This window comes from Salmo trutta, chromosome 17 (assembly GCF_901001165.1).
Source record: "Salmo trutta chromosome 17, fSalTru1.1, whole genome shotgun sequence".
Taxonomy (NCBI): Eukaryota; Metazoa; Chordata; class Actinopteri; order Salmoniformes; family Salmonidae; genus Salmo; species Salmo trutta.
Window position 1 is genome coordinate 15,041,773 of NC_042973.1, and position 22,511 is coordinate 15,064,283.

General features: G+C 40.3%; 1 protein-coding gene and 1 non-coding gene across 2 annotated transcripts in view; both read left to right on the top strand.

The window, feature by feature from the left end:
• Positions 1–44: 44 nt before the first annotated feature.
• The window catches only part of pde4cb (phosphodiesterase 4C, cAMP-specific b), a 143,450-nt gene continuing 120,983 nt past the window's right edge, over positions 45–22,511 (top strand). Inside the window, exons 1-2 of the mRNA XM_029695809.1 lie at positions 45–211; positions 11,453–11,521. Coding sequence (XP_029551669.1) covers positions 11,501–11,521 — 21 coding nt within the window. The 5' untranslated portion in view covers positions 45–211; positions 11,453–11,500. The remainder of the gene's footprint in view (positions 212–11,452; positions 11,522–22,511) is intronic.
• trnap-ugg (transfer RNA proline (anticodon UGG)) lies at positions 1,383–1,456 on the top strand. The gene has a single exon. It is a non-coding gene; the product is annotated as a tRNA-Pro (tRNA).

A 22,511-nucleotide genomic window follows, 5' to 3' on the forward strand; every position in this document is an offset into this window, starting at 1 on the left:
TACATCCACAAACATTTCCTGGCATGTGACTAAATCAACGTCATTCGCAACGAAAGCAGCATTCACGGAGTTTGAAGTCTAAGTAAAAGCAATAAAATGTATGATAAAGACAACGACCTTCAATGAAGAGACCATAACTAAATATTCCTTCATAACCTGCAATTGTCGTGGGGTTCTTCTCTAAAATACTCAAGAAATCGAGCGACCAAAGGTAAGAAAGTGAAACTTTTCAAAGATGTTTCTTGACGGCGCGAGACTTTAAAAAGGAACACCTACATTTCGAAAACAGGCAGTGAAATGTGTGATTTGTATTCGATAAGGAACTAAATCAAATGGGTATGGATTATACTTTAATTTTTACTTCAAGTGTATGGGGAATTAGCTCCACAATGGCAGTTTTTAAACGCTTTTCATTTCAAAATATGTCTTCCACTAACTGTGAAGATTAGCCTACTTGCCCTTATCAATTCTGGCAGGTGGAGTCACTTGTGTGTCTTGTTTTCTTTATCCAGTTGTTTATATTTGTCAACATTCTCATGGTATTTTAATAAGGTTGTAATATAGATCTATAGGTCCAATAATTCATTCGTATATTTTATTTATATATATATATATATATATATATATATATATATATATATATATATTCGAGTATTTCTTGGTGTACGGCTAGTTATACATTAATTAGGCATCAGTGTAACTGATCGTATATTTATAGTAGCCTAGTGAAATCTAACTTGTTTCGAAACTAGTCTTCAGAAAACTTAACCTTTCATATCGGTTTCTTCCATGTAACTTGGGCCACATTATTGGTTAGGCTACTTTAATTTAAGAGATTCTGTTAAATTCAGAGACTTTAGATTGTGCTAGCATAACATGGATGATTATATTTGGCAATATGTTGTTGGTTTGAAGACTGGTTAGATTGTGTACTGAACGTAATACATTTTTATGAACAGCTCTTAAGTGCTTTTTTGAATTCATACATTACCATATGCATTTCTCAAAAACATTTATACATGCCCTCTCCCCCTCCTCTTTATCTTCCCGTCTTTCTGTTCCTCTGTCTGCTTCCTTTTGATCTCTATTTCCCTCTGTCGTTCTCTCGCTCCATGTTGTCACTCACTCACTCACTCACTCACATTGTAGTAATCTTATCGAGAGCGACTTACAGTTAGTGCTCCATTCATCTTAAGATAGGTAGGTGGGAGACCACAAATCATAGATACTTTATTGAAGAAAAATGTACTTACGACCAGCAAAGTCAGAGCTAGGGGGGCGAGTGTTAGTTCAAACTTTCTGCTGATTGAGTATAAACAGAAGTTCCTCAGCCTCTGCTGGAGTTTGTATGCAATGCAAAGAAACAAAAGCCAACATTTGTGGTCCCGTGTGGCTCAGTTGGTAGAGCATGGTGTTTGGAACGCCAGGGTTGTGGGTTCGATTCCCACTGGGGACCAGTACAGAGAAGAAAAAAAAATGTATGAAATGTATGCATTCACTACTGTAAGTCGCTCTGGATAAGAGCGTCTGCTAAATGACTAAAATGTAAATGTAAATGTAACCCTGTATCCCATTCAGGCATTTTATTGTAGCTATTCTGATCATTTTGTGATGGGTATGCAGTGTGGGCAGCATGGTCTGTGGTATGTCCCTGTGCATCCTGTAAAAACATTTGACATTGGTGAGCGGTATGACGGCTGCGTGGTCCCATGGTGTTTATACTTGTGTACTATTGCTTGTACAGATGAATGTGGTACGTTCAGGCGTTTGGAAATTGTGGAGGTCTACAATTGTTTTCTGAGGTCTTGGCTGATTTCTTATGATTTTCCTATGATGTCAAGCAAAGAGGCACTGAGTTTGAAGGTAGGCCTTGAAATACATCCACAGGTACACCTCCAATTGACTCAGGCTAATTGACATAATTTATCAGAAGCTTCTAAATCATTTTCTGGAATTTTCCAAGCTGTTTTTAAAGGCAACTTAGTTTATGTAAACTTCTGACCCATTGGAATTGTGATACAGTGAAATAGTCTGTTGGAAAAATGACTTGTGTCATGCACAAAGTAGATGTCCTAACCGACTTGCCAAAACTATAGTTTGTTAACAAGAAATTTGTGGAGTGGTTGAAAAATGAGTTTTAATGACTCCAACCTAAGTGTATGTAAACTTACGACTTCAACCGTACGTAGTTAACAACAGTTTACTGTTTTAGAGACAGAATTCCCCTGTCTGATCTGTCTACTGTAAGCATATCATTATTGTCGTACCTCTTGAATGGGAAAACGTTTAACATGTGGCAACTTACTCTTTGGAGCTTTGAGCACTATTTTGACAAGAATGCTATGCACAAGGACTTATTTATTTATTTTTTACAATTTCCTCTTATAATTTTACAAAAACACATTTACAGGAAGAACTGTGCAGATTCAAAGTGGGGTTACAGAATTATGGTTAAATCTCCCTCAGTTTTATTCTGAGGGAGATTGTACCATATTTCTGCTACCAAACTTTGCATCTGCACAGTTTTTCCAGTAGATGTTTTTATTTTATTTACTGTGTAAACTGTTCAAAGCAGTCATTGTGCATAGAGTTGTATGGTTTGTTACATTTTTTAATCAGGGATTTATGTCTGGCATACATTTTCCGTTACTGTGGAATTTCCCAGTACTCAATTACTGTGAGGGGCAGTAACTACACAGAACAAAAATATAAATAAAAAAAATGTAAAATGTTGGTCCCATGTCTCTTGAGCAGGAAAAAAACATCCCAGAAATGTTCCATATGCACAAAAAGCTTATTTCTCTTAAATTTTGTGCAGATGCACCTTGTGCTCGGTACAAAAGGCCACTAAAAGGTGCAGTTTTGTCACACAGTACAATGCCACAGATGTCTCAAGTTTTTAGGGAGCGCGCACTTGGCATGCTGACTGCAGGAATGTCCACCAGAGCTGTTGCCAGAGAATTGAATGTTCATTTCTTCACCATAAGCCGCCTCCAACGTCATTTTAGAGAATTAGGCAGTACGTCCAACCAGCCTCACAACCGCTGACCACATGTAACCACGCCAGCCCAGGACCTCCACATCTGTATTCTTCACCTGTGGGATCGTCTGAGGGGGGTTGGTATTTCTCTCTGTAATAAATCCCTTTTGTGGGAAAAAACTCATTCTGATTGGCTGGGCATGGCTCCCCAGTGTGTGGGCCTGGCTGCTACGTGGGTGCCCCTATGCCCTCCCAGGACCACCCATGGCTGCACCCCTGCCCAGTCATGTGAAATCCATAGATTAGGGCCTAATCAATTTATTTCAATTGACTGATTTCATTATATGAACTGTAACTCAGTAAAATCTTTGAAATTGTTGCATGTTTTTAAAATATTTTTGTTCAGTGTAGGATGCACAGTATATGGTAGTCTTCCAAGAAAGATTACTGACATTGACTCGGTACCAGCACTCCTTGATTTGAAAGATTACCTTGTGTGTCCTTTAGATGGGGGGCTACTACTACTTTTCAACATTTTCCCATTAACCGTCAAACAAAAGATGCAGTCTGAGCTTAACTGCTTGCTTAGTGGATATTTGCAAAACTGATGCCCAAATATGCGGTGTTTGTAGTTTGGCAGCCTGTATGACAGTCTAGATGTTTAATGAAGAAAGAAATGTATTTGGTTTCACCATCATTGGAGCTACAGTATCAGATGCCGTTAGCAGACAGACATTACTTGGAAATTGATGTCAAACACAAAACTGTGTAATGTGGGAAACTAAACAATATACAGTGACTAGAGAAAGTATTCACACCCCTTGACTTTTTCAACATTTAGTTGTATTACATCCTGAATTTAAAATGTATTAAATTTAGATTGTGTCACTGGCCTACACACAATACCCCATAATTACAGTGGAATGATGTTTTTAGAAAGTTTTACAAATGAATGGAAAGCTGAAATGTCTTAGGTCAATAAGTATTCAAACCCCTTTGTTATGGCACGTCTAAATAAGTTCAGGAGTAAACATTTGCTTAACAAGTCACATAATAAGTTGCATAGACTCTCTGTGCAATAATAGTGTTTAACAGTGTTTTTTTTTAATCACTACCTAATCTCTGTACCCCACACATTCAACTATCTGTAAACTCCCTCAGTCAGGTAGTGAATTTCAAACACAGATTCAACCACAAAGACCAGGGAGGATTTCCAATGCCTCGCAAAGAAGGCACCAATTGGTAGATGGATAAAAAAAAGCAGACATTGAATATCCATTTGAGCATGGTGAAGTTATTAATTACACTTTGGATGGTGTATCAATACATCCATTCACAACAAAGATACAGGCGTGCTACCTAATTCAGTTGCCGGAAATTAAGTAAACCGCTCAGGGATTTCACTATGAGGCCAATGGTGACTTTAAAACATTTATAGAGTTACTCTACAATACTAACCTAAATGAGAGAGTGAAAAGAAGGAAGCCTGTACAGAATACAAATATTCCAAAACATCCATCCTGTTTGCAACAAGGCACTAAAGTAAAACTGCCCAAAAATGTTATGTCCTGAATACTGTGTTATGTTTGGGGCAAATCCAAAACAACACATCACTTAGTACCGCTCTTCATATTTTCAAGCCGGTGGTGGCTGCATCATGTTATGGGTATGCTTGTCATCAGCAAGGACTAGGCACTTTTTTTTAGGATAAAAATAAAGGAAATGGAGCTAAACACAGGCAAAATCCTAGAAGAAAACCTAGTTGTCTGTTATCCAACATACTGGGAGACAAAGGAACTTTTCAGCAGGACAATAACCTAAAACACATAGCCAAATATACACTGGAGTTGCTTACCAAGACATTTACGTACATTTACATTTACGTCATTTAGCAGACGCTCTTATCCAGAGCGACTTACAGTAGTGAATGCATACATTTCATACAATTTCATACTTTTTTTTTTTTTTTTTTCTGTGCTGGCCCCCCGTGGGAATCGAACGAACCCACAACCCTGCTGTTGCAAACACCATGCTCTACAGGGAAGCTATTGAATACAGTTTTGACCTAAAGCGGCTTTAAAACCTATGGCGGTCTAGTAATGATCAACATCCAACTTGACAGAGGTTGACATTTTTTTTAAATAATAATGTGCAAACCCAGGGGTGCAAAGCTCTTAGACTTACCCAGAAAGACTCACAGCTGTAGTTGCTGCCAAGGGTGTGAATACTTATGTAAATTAGATATTTAGGTATTTATTTTTCTACAAATTACAAAAATTCCTAAAAACATGTTTTCACTGTCATTATGGGTATTGTGTGTGTGTGTGTGTGTGTGTGTGTGTGTGTGTGTGTGTAGATGATGGGGGAGGGGGAAAAAACGAATTTTAAATTTAGCTGTAACACAACAAATGTGGAATAAGTCACGGGGTATGAATACTTTCTGAAGGCACTATAAATGCTTGGTACGATAAAAATGTATTTTAGATAACTTGCGTTACTTATTGTGGCGTAGTATGGAGGGCACTGTTTAGAACATGGTAATTTCAGTGCCAATCTTAGGGTGTTGCTGCTTATGTTGACTTATCACTATCTTTCACAGCCCAAACTTTATGATACACATGCATCTTTTGCTTAGGGACAATTCTATTTGACTTTAAACCTTAATGATATTGGGATTGGCTTGGCTAACTTAGTTCAACCAACATTTGTATCTATCCTTAGTAGTCGTACAGTATCCAAAAATGGTGAATGTTTGTCCTGCTTATAAGTCAAGACATTGTGCATGTTTTGCAGTTGTTATCAGCGTCTTCTAAAGGTTTGACATGCTGAGGTTAGCCCCGTTAGGAATTAAGAAGCATATCTGCTATGAAACAGTGGTGTGCGTCACTACGCAGAGAACTTCAAAAGAGTTCCTGTGTGGATTTTTATGACACCTGATTGTGGATGTTAATATGGGGCCTGTGCAGTTGTTATAAGGGTTAAAGAGTGAGCATGGTTAATATTTAAGAGTGCGTTCAGTGAAGGGATAGGCACGAGAACTCGAACGGACGTCAAAGCTCGATCTTTTACCATCTTTAATACTGTACAACTATTTGGTGAAATGTGCTTTGTGGCTGCCTGATCTGGCAAGTGAAATTTTGTCTTGAAGACAAAATGTATTTGCTTTGACTCTAGTGTTCCATTTGTACTTGTGGATTTGCAGGGCACAACAAAAGAAGCCAAGCATCACACAGTTCCTCTCCCTAAAATCCCTTTCCCCTCCATGTCTCATTTACTCAATTGTGTTCCGACCGCGCACACACAAGCTCCTGTTAGGTTTTTATAGACATTTATTTCTGTACGCCTATCAAACTGATGGGATTCACAAGCTACATTCTTTGCAAAATGATGACAGTTTTATCAGAAATTCAAAATGGACTGGTTGATTGAAGTAGGAAAATATGTCTTCCAACAACGAACTGCAGTTTTTGAATAATTGCAGTAAGTATATTTTCCGATGTCATGGCCGTAATTCATCACCACCATGCGGTGTACAATGTGGAATTGTTAATCCACATAGAAAATTCCAAAGAACTGGCAGAATAAACTAAATTCAATGTCTCTATATCGAAAAGAAGGATTTTAGTTTGTAACCCAGATTTTTTTTTTCTTTCTTTCAACTCGCCAGATTGAGCCCCGTTTCAAGTGATCACTCTTTGAGAATAACGGTTCCAGACTCGAGATGCGCATCACTTCGCACTGGCAACTTTTTTCATCTGGGAAAAATATTTTATTCTGATACATTACATAATATTTTTTGTTTGTTTGTTTTTTTTACTATAAAATAGATGTCTTGACTGTGATAAGGGCTCTGGAAATAAGATTGTCTTGTCTGCTAAATTAATAAAGCAAGGCTATGCCATTGCACAGCCATAGGCTTCTACAAGCAAGCGCCACAGCTGAGGTTCCTGCCTTTTTGAAGATTGGGTTCCACGACATAACCAGTTGATATTAAGATTTCAATAAATTAATCTTAAGTGGCACTTGCATTTTTATTAATTGAATATACAGTTTATTAGGTACACCCATCTAGTACTGGGTCGGACCACCTCCCTGTAGCCATGAAAGGATGCACCTAGTCAGCAACAATGTTCAGATACGCTGTGGCATTCAAACGTTGCTCAATTGGTATCAAGGGACCTAACGTGTGTCAGAAAAACATACCACCGCCACCAGCCTGTACCCTTGACAGCAGGCAGGATGGGGCCATGGACTCATGCTGCTGACGCCAAATCCTGACTCTGCCATCAGCATGATGCAACAGGAACCGGGATTCGTCGGACCAGGCAATAATTTTCCACTCCTTAATTGTCCAGTGTTGGTGATTGCGTGCCGACTAGAGCCACTTTTCTTGTTTTTAGCTGATAGGGGTGGAACCTGGTGTGGCCGTCTGCTGCAATGGCCCATCTGTGACAAGGACCGCCGAGTTGTGGGTTCTGAGATGTCATTCTGCACACCACTGTCGTACTGCGCCGCTAATTTCCTGTTGTGGCCCGCCTGTTAGCTTGCACGATTCTTGCCATTCTCCTTTTGAGTTCTCTCTTTAACAAGCTGTTTTTGCCAAAAGGACTGCTGCTGACTGGTTCTTTTTTGTTTGTCACACCATTCTCTAGACACTGTTGTGTGTGAAAAGACCAGGAGGCTGGCCGTCTCTGAGATACTAAAACCGGCGTGCCTGGCACCGACGATCATACCATGGTCCAAGTTGCTTAGGTAATACGTTTTGCCCATTTCTAACGTTAAATCGAACAGTAACTCAATTCCTCGATGCCGGTCTGCCTGCTAGAAGGATGGAGCCGGAGGTGCTATTTAATGAAGCTGCCAGTTGAGGACTTGTGAGGCGTCTGTTTCTCAAACTAGACATTCTAATGTACTTGTTCTGTTGCTCAGTTGTGCACCGGGGCCTCCCACTCTTTCTATTCTGGTTAGTGCCAGTTTGCACTGTTCTGTGAAGGGAGTAGTACACAGCGTTGTACGAGATCTTCAGTTTCTTGGCAATTTATCAGATGGAGTAGCCTTCATTTCTCAGAACAAGAATAGACTGACAAGTTTCAGAAGAAAGATCTTTGTTTCTGGCCATTTTGAGCCTGTAATTGAACTCACAAATGCTGATGCTCCAGATACTCAACTAGTGTAAAAAAGGACAGTAGTATTGCTTCTTTAATCAGAACAAAAGTTTTCAGCTGTGCTAACGTAATTGCAAATGGGTTTTCTAATGATCAATTAGCTTTTTAAAATTATTAACTAGGATTAGTGTAACGGCCGTCGTATATAGTGGACCAAGGTGCAGCGGGTTGAGTGCTCATTTTAACTTTTATTTGAACACTTAATAACAAAACAAGAAAACGAACGAGCAGTAATGCAGGCTACACACACAGCAGTGCAAAAACAACTTCCCACAAAGGACAGGTGAAAACAGGGCTACCTAAGTATGACTCCCAATCAGCAACAACGATGTACAGCTGTTCCTGATTGAGAGCCATACCAGGCCAACACAAAGAAATACACAACATAGATGGAGCATAGAAATACAAACATAGAACATAACCAAAAACCCCGGAATACTCTAAACAAACACCCCTCTACATAAACACATATACCAACGAACCCCGAACCACATAAAACAAACACCCCCCTGCCACGTCCTGACCAAACTACAATAACAAATAACCCCTTTACTGGTCAGGAAGTGACAATTAGCTAACACAACGTGCCATTGGAACACAGGAGAGATGGTTGCTGATAATAGGCCTCTGTACGTCTATGTCGATATTCCATAAAAAATCTGCCATTTCCAGCTCCAATAGTCATTTACAACATTAACAGTGTCTACACTGTATTTCTGATCAATTTTATGCTATTTTAAAAGACAAAAAATGAGCTTTTCTTTCAAAAAGTACATTTCTAAGGACCCCAAACATTTGAACAGTAGTGTACGTTTCAAGCAAACCACCACAGTTCCTGTGCCCAAGAACGCCAAGGTAACCTGCCTAAATGACTCCCGCCACGTCTTTAGCCATTGAAGTGCTTTGAAAGGCTGGTCATGGCTCACATCAACACCATTATCCCGGAAACCCCATTCCAATTCGCATATCGCCCCGACACAATCTCAGTCGCACTCAACACTGCCCTTTCCCACCTGGGCAAAAGGAACACCTATGCGAGAATGCTATTCATTGACTACAGCGCAGCATTCAGCACCATAGTGCCCACAAAGCTCATCACTAAGCTAAGGACCTTGGGACTAAACACCTCCCTCTTAGACTTCCTGATGGGCCGCCCCCAGGTGGTAACGGTAGGCAACAACACATCTGCCACGCTGATCCTCAACACTAGCTCTCTGTTCAGCCACGACTGTGTGGCCAAGCATGACTCCAACACCACCATTAAGTTTGCCAACGACATAACAGTGGTAGGCCTGATCACCGACAACGATGAGACAGCCTATAGGGAGGAGGTCGGAGACCAGGCAGTGTGGTTCCAGGACAACAACCTCTCCCTCAATTTGAGCAAGATAAAGGAGCTGATCGTGGACTACAGGAAAAGGAGGGCCAAACACACCCCCATTCTCATCGATGGGGCTGTAGTGGAATAGGTTGAGAGCTTCAAGTTCCTTGGTGTCCACATCACCAACAAACTATCATGGTCCGAAAACACCAAGACAGTTGTGAAGAGGGCACGACAATGCCTATTTCCCTCTCAGAAGACTGAAAAGATTTTGCATGGGTCCCGAGATCCTCAAAAAGTTATACAGCTGCACCATCAAGGGCATCCTGACTTGTTGCATCACCTCCTGGTATGGCAACTGCTCGGCATTCGACCGTAATGCGCTACAGAGGGTAGTGCGTACTGCCCAATACATCACTGGGGCCAAACTTCCTGCCTTCCAGGACCTCTGTACTATGCAGTGTCAGAGGAAGGCCCTAAAAATTGTCAGACTCCAGCCACTCATATCATAGACTGTTCCCTCTGCTACCGTACGGCAAGCGGTACCGGAGCGCCAAGTCTAGGTTCAAAAGGCTCCTTAACAGCTTCCACCCCAAGTCATTAGACTGCTGAACAATTAATCAAACCCCTACTATTAGCTTTTAAAAAAAAAAAAATATTCCCGAAGTTGCTACTTGCTGTTTTTTTAAATTGTATTTATGCATAGTCACTTTCCCCCTACCAACATGTACATATGACCTTATCTAACCTGTACCCCCACACATTGACTAGGCACCGGTACCCCCTTTTTATATAGCCTTGTTATTGTAACTTTTTTTACTTGAGTTTATTTAGTAAATATTTTCTTAACCAACAATGCAGTTAAAAAAAATAACAGTTAAGGGCTTGTAAGTAAGCATTTCACGGTAAGGTCTACACCTGTTATATTTGGCGCATGTGTTGTATTTGGGGCATTGTTTTTTTTATAGCAAGCCACGGCCACGTGACTCACTGTCTGGAGGAGCAAACCATTTTCGTGAACGGGATGGTGTACCTAACAAATCCTAATTGCTACATTTCCTCATATACACTCAGTGGCCAGTTAATCTGTAATGCTATGATAAATTAGGCATTGTTGCTCACTCTTGGTATAGGCCTATAGATAAATGTGCACTTATTTTTTTCCAGTGCGTGTGGACCTTTTTGTGTTGTTAAAAAAAATATATATAAAAAAATATATATATATTTGTTTTGAGTACTCGGAAATAAATCATGCGAGTACTGGAACAGTCAAAATGTAAAATGCCCTTCCCTAGTTCAGTATTAGGCATTAACTGTATTGTATTATTTAAAAGACAAAGACAGACCTTCAAAATAGATAGGCCTAGATGTCTTGCAATAAGTTGGTCTGCGTTTTGAATTCACATTGTATATATGTATTTTTTTAAGAAGTGGGGCAGTCCCATTTTTGTAATTTTTTTTGTTGCTTTATTGAAAAGATAATAAAATGTTGGAAAGACCTGGGAGGGTGAGTGAAAGGTCAGTGGGCTGGATTTGAACCCATACCGAACTCTGGCATACATGTGTTCCGGGGTCAGCGGCTGTAACCGCCAAACCACACAAGCCACATGGGATTTGCAGGTTGTCATATTGACTCGTATTCCAAGGAGCAATCTAATCAATGCATATTATGAATCATGGACAATATTTACAGGATAACATATTGACTCACATTCCAAGGAGCAATCAAATCAACGCATATCATGAATCATAGACATTATTATTATTATCATTCACTGCTATGGAAACAAGCCACATAGGCCCTATTGAAAGAGAATATTCAACTTTTTTTCATGAGGTATGTTGAGGTTCTTGAGGAATAAAGATATTCTGCACTTTTTATAATTTATGTATTTTCTTTTGTTTCTGTATAAGTAAAGCATGAAAGATGGGACTAGAACATTTTATGACAAGGTATATCAACCCAACTCTGTTTGCCTCCCTCAGCTGCAGTCCTACCACACCGGGTGAAGGTGTCCCAGAGCTTCTGCGTCAATGGCTCGGCTGTCGACAGAGGTAATTATGAGTCAAAGCTGCATTCCCTCCCATCACACCCCTCCTCTTCCCTACCTTATCGCCCTGAGCGGTTCCTTGTGCGATAATCTTGGGCGATAAGCATAAAGCATGAATCACTGCCGATTGTGCTGTTTGCTCTTTATTGCATCACTGGCTGTGAATTGTCTATGTGTTAATGCATTACCATCTCCGTCGAAAGTCTTGCTCAAGTATGTGTACGATTTGTGATTGTGGGTGGACATGAAAGGCCACTCTGTCATAAAGTCTTATCTGTGCCTCCAGGGCATTCCTTACTCGTGACACAGGGCTCTGCGGTCCCAAACCACGCGCACACACAGCCCTCTGAACCTCTGGGGTGCAGGGTGAAATGATTTCACGAGAGTCAATGGCTCTTATGTCATCTTTGAGGTGTCGAGGAGGATTGTGTCCTCCCATGGAGGAAAATTAAGTTATTCTATTCATGCTCGCATAATTGAATGGAAAAGAGAAGATGAGAGCTGTGAATTAATTAGGTTGAATTCATTAAGTGTTGAATTTCCATAAGTAAATAATGGTGTTTGCACATGTAACACTGATGAGCCCTCTTGACACCACAGCTCATGTTTTTCCATTCCCGCTAATGGAATCAATTATTTTGATTATGACATTTAGTCAAGGGACCTCCTGCTGATTTCCCCAGGAGGTGGAGCTGTAAGAAAGAGTGATACAAACACACACTTAAAATAGCAACAGTATATGATAATTTACAGTGCCTTTAGAAAGTATTCACACCCCTTGACTTATTTTACCTATTTTGTTGTAACAGCCTGAATTGAAAATTGATTAAATGTAATTTATTTTATTTTTTATATACATTTTCACTTTGTTATTATGGGGTATTGTGTGTAGATGGGTGAGAGAAAATCAATTGAATCCATTTTGAATTCAGGCTGTAACACAACAAAATGTGGAATAAGTGTAGAGGTATGAATACTTTCTCAAGGCACTGTATGTAAATCCTGCCATTCAAAACATAGCTACCCTCAGAATGCAGCAGTGGTTACAAATGCAGGTGAAGGTGCTTGCATCCTTCTGATCATTACGGTAAGCAAATGGTTCTTATCAACCTCCCTAGTGGCTGTAGGTAATTATTGTGGAGCCCACAGTTGATCTTATCTCTCGTAACGTGTGATGACTTTATGAATCAATATTTATTTTCTGAATAAAAAGTCAGTTTCACATTCGATTACTCCCTGTGGCAATGTCATCAGAAATTCAGCTGGGGGATAACAACCTAATAAAGTCAACGACTTTGCTTTAAGGGGGTGCAATGTTTGGTTTTGATAATAAATGGGGTGGATGTGGGTTATTTGACTCTCAGCCTATCTCGGTCTCAATCTCTCTCTTTTTGCGTGTGGGCGGCCGTAGTGTTGTTACGATACTAGTATCACAATACCATATTTTACTAGTTTAAAAAAAATACAAAGCAGACTAAACTCTATAGTCCTGTTAAAACCTATAGCTTGCAAAATAAACATGTGACTCTGGGTCAAATTCAGTCTTCTTCATGTTTTGTTTACTGTGCTTCCTTACTTCCTAAGTGACAACACTATGTGTGGGTGTGCATGTGTGTCTTATTGAGGTTGTGTACGTGTGTATTGTTTGTACATTACAGGGCAGATGGGTGCACAGTCAGTCCTCAGTGCCACTCTGTGCATAGCACTTCCCAGTGGGCCCACATGGTTTAAAGTCTCTCTGCTGTCACAAAGCCACGGCACATCAAGGGAAGTCTCACTGTCTGTACTGCCCTATCAGAGCCAAAAACATGCACTGTACCAAGAACAGACAGAATGGCATACAGTGAAGCATATGGTGTCCTCCATTACCCTGAACCATGATCTTATTATTGCCCCCACAATATATATGCATTGATTGAAGCTCAATGTTAAATTCAAATCTCCCTACCGTCATATCTAAGCCAATATGACACCAATCTCTATGGAAATTTGCAAATTAACTTGATTGAAGGTGAACAACACACTCCCTGCCTCTCATCGTGAGCTGTCCGGCCGTTACCGACAACCGCATAACAGTTTTTTTAGCAATTTATGTTTAAGAGTATTTATTGTGCTGACCTACCTAAATCTAGACGTCAGGTTAAAAAGAGACTATAGCGTCCATAAAGTGCCCATTGGACTTTAAAAAAAATGCCGGATTGACAAAATTTGCAGGTGCCACAGATTTTATTCAATTTATATTTTATCGCGCTCACATTCTAATTTATGTCTGTTAAGAACCAACGATGTGCTTCCTTTTTGTAGCATTTCTGACCATGCTAACATAGTTTTTAACCGAAACTCAGTTATAACATGGGGTTGACTGCTCGGCAACAACACGGCTGCTTGCACCATGCTGCCACTGCCAGTCATAAGAAGTGTATGCGAACAAACCTAGGCTACTGTATATAGCTAGCTATATGGTGTTATTCATGCTGAGGTTAATCAATAAATGCAAACAGCTATTTTGATTAGCTAGCTAACGTAACGTTATACCAGTCACATGAGAGCTAAAGTTGGCTAGGTAGCAAACCAACAAGCGAGGAAAGCTTGCTGTGTGTATGCGCATGCTTGCTACCGGTCAAAAGTTTTAGAACACCTACTCATTCAAGGGTTATTCTTTATTTTTACAATTTTCTACATTGTAGAATAATAGGGAAGACATCAAAACAATGAAATAACACGCATGGAATCATGTAGTAACCAAAAAAGTGTTTTATATTTGAGATTCTTCAAATAGCCTTGATGACAGCTTTGCACACTCTTGGCATTCTCTCAACCAGCATCACCTGAAATGCTTTTCCAACAGTCTTGAAGGAGTTCCCACATATGCTGAGCACTTGTTGGCTGCTTTTTCTTCACTCTGCGGTCCAACTCATCCCAAACCATCTCAATTGGGTTGAGTTTGGGTGATTGTGGAAGCCAGGTCATCTGATGCAGCACTCCATCACTCTCCTTTTTGGTCAAATAGCCCTTACACAGCCTGGAGGTATGTTGGGTCATTGTCATGTTAAAAAACAAATGATAGAACCCACTCAGCGCCAACCAGATGGGATGGCGTATCGCTCAAGGGACACACCGGTCTAATGTCCATTGCTCATGTTTCTTAGCCCAAGCAAGTCTCTTCTTATTATTTGTGTCCTTTAGTAGTGGTTTCTTTGCAGCAATTCGACCATGGAGGCCTGATTCACACATTCTCCACTGAATACTTGACGTTGAGATGTGTCTGCTACTTGAACTCTGTGAAGCATTTATTTGGGCTGCAATCTGAGGTGCAGTTATTCTAATGAACCTATCCTCTGCAGCAGAGGGAACTCTGGGTCTTCCTGTCCTGTGGCGGTCCTCATGAGAGACAGTTTTCATCATAGCGCTTGATGATTTTTGTGACTGCACTTGAAGAAACTTACAAAGTTCTTGAAATTTCCGGATTGACTGACCTTCATGTCTTAGTAATGATGCACTGTCAGTTCTCTTTGCTTATTTGAGCTGTTCTTGCCATAATATGGACTTGGTCTTTTACCAAATAGGGCTATCTTCTCTATAACACTCCTACCTTGTCACAACACAACTGATTTGCTCAAACGCATTAAAAAGGAAAGAAATTCCATAAATGAACTTCTAAAAAGGCACAACTTTTAAATGAATTGCATTCCAGGTGAATACCTCATGAAGCTGGTTGAGTAAATGCCAAGAGTGTCCAAGATGTCATTAAGGTAAAGGGTGGCTACTTTGAAGAATCTCAAATATAAAATATAATTTGCTTTGTTTTAATACTTTTTTTTGGTTACTACATGTTTCCGTATGTGTTATTTCATTGTATTTTTTAACCTTTATTTAACCAGGAAGGGCTCATTGAGATTTAAAATCTCTTTTTCAAGAGCGTCCTGGCCAAGATAGGCAGCACCAAGTCATTACAAAAATTGCAGACAAACGACATGAAAAACTACGAGTAATCTAGTAAAAAGCATAGAATTCACAAGAGTATAACAAAATCAAAAACAGCAAATTAAAAACATTGACAGGTCAGGGAATCAGACTCAAGATCATTCATCAGTGATTTAAAAATACCAATTGGGACAAGTTCTTCCAGTTTAAAAGTATTTTGTAAGGCGTTCCAAGACGATGGCGCAGAGTACATAAAAGCCCTTTTACCAAATTCAGTTCGGACATTTGGAACAGTTAGCAGGATAAAGTCCAGCAAACGAAGAGAGTACCCACCACATTTCTGAACAATAAAAATGCCCAAATAAAAAGGTAGTAAACCCAAAATGGCTTTGTAAATAAAAGTATACCAGTGACTGAGCCTACGAGTGACTAGAGAAGGCCAGCCAACCCTGGTATACAAAGTGCAGTGGTGCGTAAGGGTTTTGCAATTTAAAATAAATCTCAAAGTGCCATGGTAAAGGGTGTCAATTGATCTCAAACACTGAGCGGAAGCATTCATATATAAAATATCCCCATAGTCTAGTAAAGGCATAAATGTAGCTGATACTAGCATAAATGTAGCTGATCATAGTTTTGATGTCTTCACTATTATTCTACAATGTAGAAAATAGTAAAAATAAAGAAATCCCTGGAATGAGTAGGTGTGTCAACTTTTGACTGGTACTGTATATATGGGATGTATAGACATGTGGATAGAATATGTAGTAGATCTGAAGAAAAGATATAATAGAATATGTACAGCAATAGTTGAATAGGATGGCCTTAACTAGAGTACAGTAAGAAAACATTATTTAAGTGACCAGTGTTCCATTATTAATGTGACTAGTGTTCCATGTCTATGTAAACAGGGCAGCAGGCTCTAAGCTGCATGGTTGAGTAACCGGGTGGTAGCCGGCTAGTGACAGTGACTAAGTTCGGGGCAGGGTACGTGTCAACACACACAAATCATATGGTCCAGACGGCGTCAGCAGCAAGGCACTTCAGGCATGCGCATACCAGCTCGCATTACCGTTCCAGAAGCTGTTCCAGCTATCACTGAACAGTGGGATAGTTCCAGACTTATGGAAGAAGTCGCTGAATGTCCCAGTACCTAAAAACAACAGGCCAAAAGAAAATAACGACTTATGCCCTGTAGCCCTGACATCTGTACCTAATGAAATGTTTTGAAAAAATAATAAAACATTCTCTCTGGTCTCATCCCAATTAGATCCAAACCAATTGTCCTACCATGCCTCCAGGGCTGTTGTATATTGAGTTACTGGTCATTCTGAACAACATCTACGAACATTTAGAAAAGGCAGATAGCCTAGAAAAATTGTATTCACTGACTTCAGTAGCGAGTTTAACATCATCCTACCCATCTACTGGTGGATAAGCTGGTGAATTTGGATGTCAACTCTCTACTGATCACGTGGATTAATAGTTTCCTTGTGAACCGTATTCAACAAGTGAAGTTTAACTCCACCATCTCTACATCTGGAATGGTGAATACAAGAGCCCCTCAAGGTTGCGTACTTTCACCGATACTGTACACACTGTTCACAAACAATTGTCAAGCCTCTGACTCAGCCCACAAATTCTTCAAATATGCATATGACACTGCTGTTTTGGGTTTCCTTCACCCAGACCAAGCCTCTCTTCAAGGTTTTGACAAACTTTCAACAAATAAATGTTAAGAAAACAAAAGAGATGGAAATTGATGGGGTTTTTTAAAACACGAACTGAACCGTTTTAATGTCCACCACCATATCTTACAAATGTTCTATAAATCTGCCCTGCAGAGTGTGCTGTCCTTTTAGTCTGATATTCATGTTTGGAAACATGCGAGTGCAAGACCAAGTCAAACTTCAGCACTTAATTAAGACGGCGGGAAGGATAACTGGTATAGATCAAGAATCAGCCACCAACCTGTGTACACAACTCATCTTCCTAAAACTTTACAGGACAGTACTCATCCCCTTCACTCAAAACTCAGTCGCAGCAGCTGGACAAAGGGAAAAAGACTTATTCAAAAGAACATCAAAACAGTCTGTTTGTCCGTCGAGTATACAGCATATTGCACTTTCACTTTAAATGTGTAGCTATAGCACTTTTAATTAATTATATGATGTTGTTTCTGAATCTGGAGGCCGCTAGTGATTGCTATTTAACAGTCCGATGGCCTTGAGATAGAAAGTGTTTTTGAGTCTCTCGGTCCAAGCTTTGATGCACCTGTACTGACCTCACTTTCTGGCTCGGGTGGCTTAGATCATACGGATTGCAATTTGTAAGATGTCATACAAATTGTAAATCGTAAATATAATTTGAAATGGATTATGGACAACCACAAATTAATGCATACCATACGAAACATAACATACTAAATGGTTTATTTACGGATTTACGTACAGAATAATACGAAATGCTATGAGATCAGGTTGCAACCAGCCCAGCCAGCCAGAAGCATGCAGTCAAAAGAAAATAAAATTCTTGCTAACTTGATCAACTGTTTTAGACTAAATTTTCACCAAGCAAGAGAAATAAATGTGCAATCACTCTTGAGTGACTGAAACCTCTTAGATGTAGAGTCCCCTGTTTAGGGGACCTGCATGGTGCTGGTATTGGTTCCGACCGACCGACACTTGGACACCGTACAGTCGTGGCCAAAAGTTTTGAGAATGACACAAATATACATTTTCACAAAGTCTGCTGCCTCAGTTTGTATGATGGTAATTTGCATATACTCCAGAATGTTATGAAGAGTGATCAGGTGAATTGCAATTAATTGCAAAGTCCCTCTTTGCCATGCAAATGAACTGAATCCCCCCCCCAAATATTTCCACTGCATTTCAGCCCTGCCACAAAAGGACCAGCTGACATCATCAAGGCTGAAGATCACTCTGTCATGCTGATTGAGTTTGAATAACAGACTGGAAGCTTCAAAAGGAGGGTGGTGCTTGGAATCATTGTTCTTCCTCTGTCAACCATGGTTACTGCAAGGAAACACGTGCGGTCATCATTGCTTTGCACAAAAAGGGCTTCACAGGCAAGGATATTGCTGCCAGTAAGATTGCACCTAAATCAACCAATTTTCGGATCATCAAGAACTTCAAGAAGAGCGGTTCAATTGTTGTGAAGAAGGCTTCAGGGCGCCCAAGAAAGTCCAGCAAGCGCCAGGACCGCCTCCTAAAGTTGATTCAGCTGCGGGATCGGGGCACCACCAGTACAGAGCTTGCTCAGAAATGGCAGCAGGCAGGTGTGAGTGCATCTGCACGCACAGTGAGGTGAATACTTTTGGAGGATGGCCTGGTGTCAAAAAGGGCAGCAAAGAAGCCACTTCTCTCCAGGAAAAACATCAGGGAGAGACTGATATTCTGTAAAAGGTACAGGGATTGGACTGCTGAGGACTGGGGTAAAGTCATTTTCTCTGATGAATCCCCTTTTCCAATTGTTTGGGTCATCCGGAAAAAAGCTTGTCCGGAGAAGACAAGGGGAGCGCTAGCCAACAGTAAAGCATCCTGAGACCATTCATGTGTGGGGTTGCTTCTCGGCCAAGGGAGTGGGCTCACTCACAATTTTGCCTAAGAACACAGCCATGAATAAAGAATCGTACCAACACGTCCTCCGAGAGCAACTTCTCCCAACCATCCAGGAACAGTTTGGTGACAAACAATGCCTTTCCAGCCTGATGGAGCACCTTGCCATAAGGCAAAAGTGATAACTAAGTGGTTCGTGGAACTAAACATTGATATTTTGGGTCCATGGCCAGGAAACTCCCCAGATCCTAATCCCTTTGAGAACTTGTGGTCAAACCTCAAGAGGCGTATAGACAAACAAAACCCCACAATTTCTGACAAACTCCAAGCATTGATTATGCAAGAATGGGCTGCCATCAGTCAGGATGTGGCCAGAAGTTAATTGACAGCATGCCAGTGCGGATTGCAGAGGTCTTGAAAAAGAAGGGTCAACACTGCAAATATTGACTCTTTGTATCAACTTCATGTAATTGTCAATAAGACTTTGACACTTATGAAATGCTTGTAGTTATACTTAAGTATTCCATAGTAACATCTGACAAAAATATCTAAAGACACTGAAGCAGCAAACTTTGTAGAAATTAATATTTGTGTCATTCTCAACTTTCGGCCACGACTGTACATGTGGACACGGTATGCTCCTTCTCCTGTCTTGTCATTTTAGTCCACGTGTGCTGATAAACAGTACCAAACTTACAACTCTGCCATCCACACCTGTGCGACGCTAGCCACAATAACGATTAAAATAAAATGTTATTAGTCACATGAGCCAGAAGGACGGTGTATACCATGTGAATCCTGTACATATCAAATCAAATGTTATTTGTCACATGCGCCGAATACAACAGGTGTAGACCTTACAGTGAAATGCTTACTTACGAGTCCCTAAGAAACAATGCAGTTCAAATAAAAAAGTATGAATAAGAAATAAAAGTAAGGCGTAAATAAAGAGCAGCAGTAAAATAACAATAGTGAGACTATATACAGGGGGGTACCGGTACAGAGTCAATGTGGGGGCACCGGTTAGTTGTTGAGTTTTTAAACTGACTGTGCATAGATAATAACAGAGTTGCAGCAGTGGTAAATAGTCATTTGATGTAGCCATTTGATTAGATGTTCAGGAGTCTTATGGCTTGGGGGTAGAAGCTGTTTAGAAGCCTCTTGGACCTAGACTTGGCACTCCGGTACCACTTGCCGTGCGGTAGCAGAGAGAACAGAATATGATTAGGGTGGCTGGAGTCTTTGACCATTTTTAGGGCCTTCCTCTGACACCGCCTGGTATAGAGGTCCTGGATGGCAGGAAGCTTGGCCCCGGTGATGTACTGGGCCGTATGCACTACCCTCTGCTCGGCCTCCAACCACAAGGCACTACAGTTGTCATACCAGGCAGTGATGCAACCCATCAGGATGCTCTCGATGGTGCAGCTGTAGAACCTTTTGAGGACCCATGCCAAATCTTTTCAGTCTCCTGAGGGGGAATAGGTTTTGTTGTGCCCTCTTCACGACTGTCTTGGTGTGCTTGGACTATGTTAGTTTGTTGGTGATGTGGACACTAAGGAACTTGAAGCACTCAACCTGCTCCACTACAGCCCCGTCGATGAGAATGGGGGCGTGCTCGGTCCTCTTTTTCCTGTAGTCCACAATCATCTCTTTTGTCTTGATCACGTTGAGGGAGAGATTGTTGTCCTAACACCACACGATTAGCACCAATAGTGGAATTTGCAGGTTCACCTTAAAAATAAAAGTTCCCCATTTTGAAAGTGATTCAAACTGATACAAATATGGAATCATGTCATATTTGGAGTGGTTAATGCTGAACAAGATCAAGATGTTAACCTCTCTTGGGTAGGGGGCAGTATTTTGACGTCTGGATGAAAAGCGTGCCCAAAGTAAACTGCCTGTTACTCAGGCCCAGAAGCTAGGATATGAATATAATTGGTAGATATGGATAGAAAACACTCTAAAGTTTCTAAAACTGTTAAAATTATGTCTGAGTATAACAGAACTGATATGGTAGGCGAAACCCCGAGGACAACCCATCCCCCCCCCAAAATAAAAAATTGAATAGCTATCACTTTTATTATAAGGCCAAGTCCTCCCAGATTGCAGTTCCTAGGGCTTCCACTAGAGGTCAGTTTTTAGAAAGAGTTTCAAGCTGGTTTTTGGAAAAATGAGCCAGAAATTGTAATTTTTCTAGGTGGCTCCCATTTTGGCTGTAGTGTTTCCAAGCGCGTGGAAGAGAGCGCGTTCTTTGGTATTTTTCTCCGGTAAAGACTAACGATTTTCCGTCTTTAAATTTGATTGTTTATTTACATATTAGGGTACCTAAGGTTTGATTTATAAACGTTGTTTGACTTGTTTGGAAAAGTTTATTAGTAACGTTTGGGATTAATTTTGTATGCATTTTGATAGAGGGAAACTGGGTGGATTATTGACTGAAGCGCGCCAGCTAAACTGAGTTTTTATGGATATAAAGAAGGACATTATCGAACAAAAGGAACATTTGTGATGTAACTGGGACCTTTTGGAGTGCCAACAGAAGAAGATCATCAAAGGTAAGGCATTTTCTATATCGCTATTTCTGACTTTCGTGTCGCACCTGCCTGGTTGAAATATGTTTTTCATGTGTTTGTATGCAGGGCGCTGTCGTCAGATAATCGCATGGTATGCTTTCGCCGTAAAGCTTTTTGAAATCTGACACAGCGGCTGGATTAACAAGAAGTTAAGCTTTATTGTGATGTATTACACTTGTGATTTTATGAAAGTTAAATATTTGTAATACTGTAGTTTGAATTTCGTGCTCTGCAATTTCACCGGATGTTGGCCAGGTGGGACGTTTAAACAGCCCTTAGATGTGGTATATTGGCCATATACCGCACCTCCTCGGGCCTTTTGCTTAAATCTAATGTAATATAATTATCTTGGATAATCACCTTCCGGTGTAAAAAACAGGCCTATTATAAATGTGTATTACTGTTGCGTTGCTGTCTTTATTGCAAAAATAAATACAAGTAAAAACAACTTTAAGCTACATGTAATTTTGTCAGAGGTAATGAACTGTCCATCTATCAGCACAGCAATTGATAAAACATGACCATGTTTGAAACACAAGTGGTTCTGAGCTTTATTCTATATTACACAGGTAAGCTAACAGTTTCAGGAATGCAGACAGGCTCTATCTATCTGAGCTGCTGTGTCCAACAAACCACCACTTGTTGTTATGTGGGCACCCACTTACCAAAAAAGGTTGTTTATTATGATCCATTTTTTTCAATGACATGTTTTGCTAAAATAAAGGTTTAAGGAAATACAGGCATGCACCACATTTATTACAAGACAAAACCGCTCAATCAAGCCATATGGTATTGTAAGTATAAAAGCAAACGCTTGCATTTATTTAATTTTTAAAAAGTATGAAAAGGTGGCCTAATATCTTACTGTGGTGTGTGAAGTATCCAATACTTTACCTTCTATACGGTACAAATCACATTTATT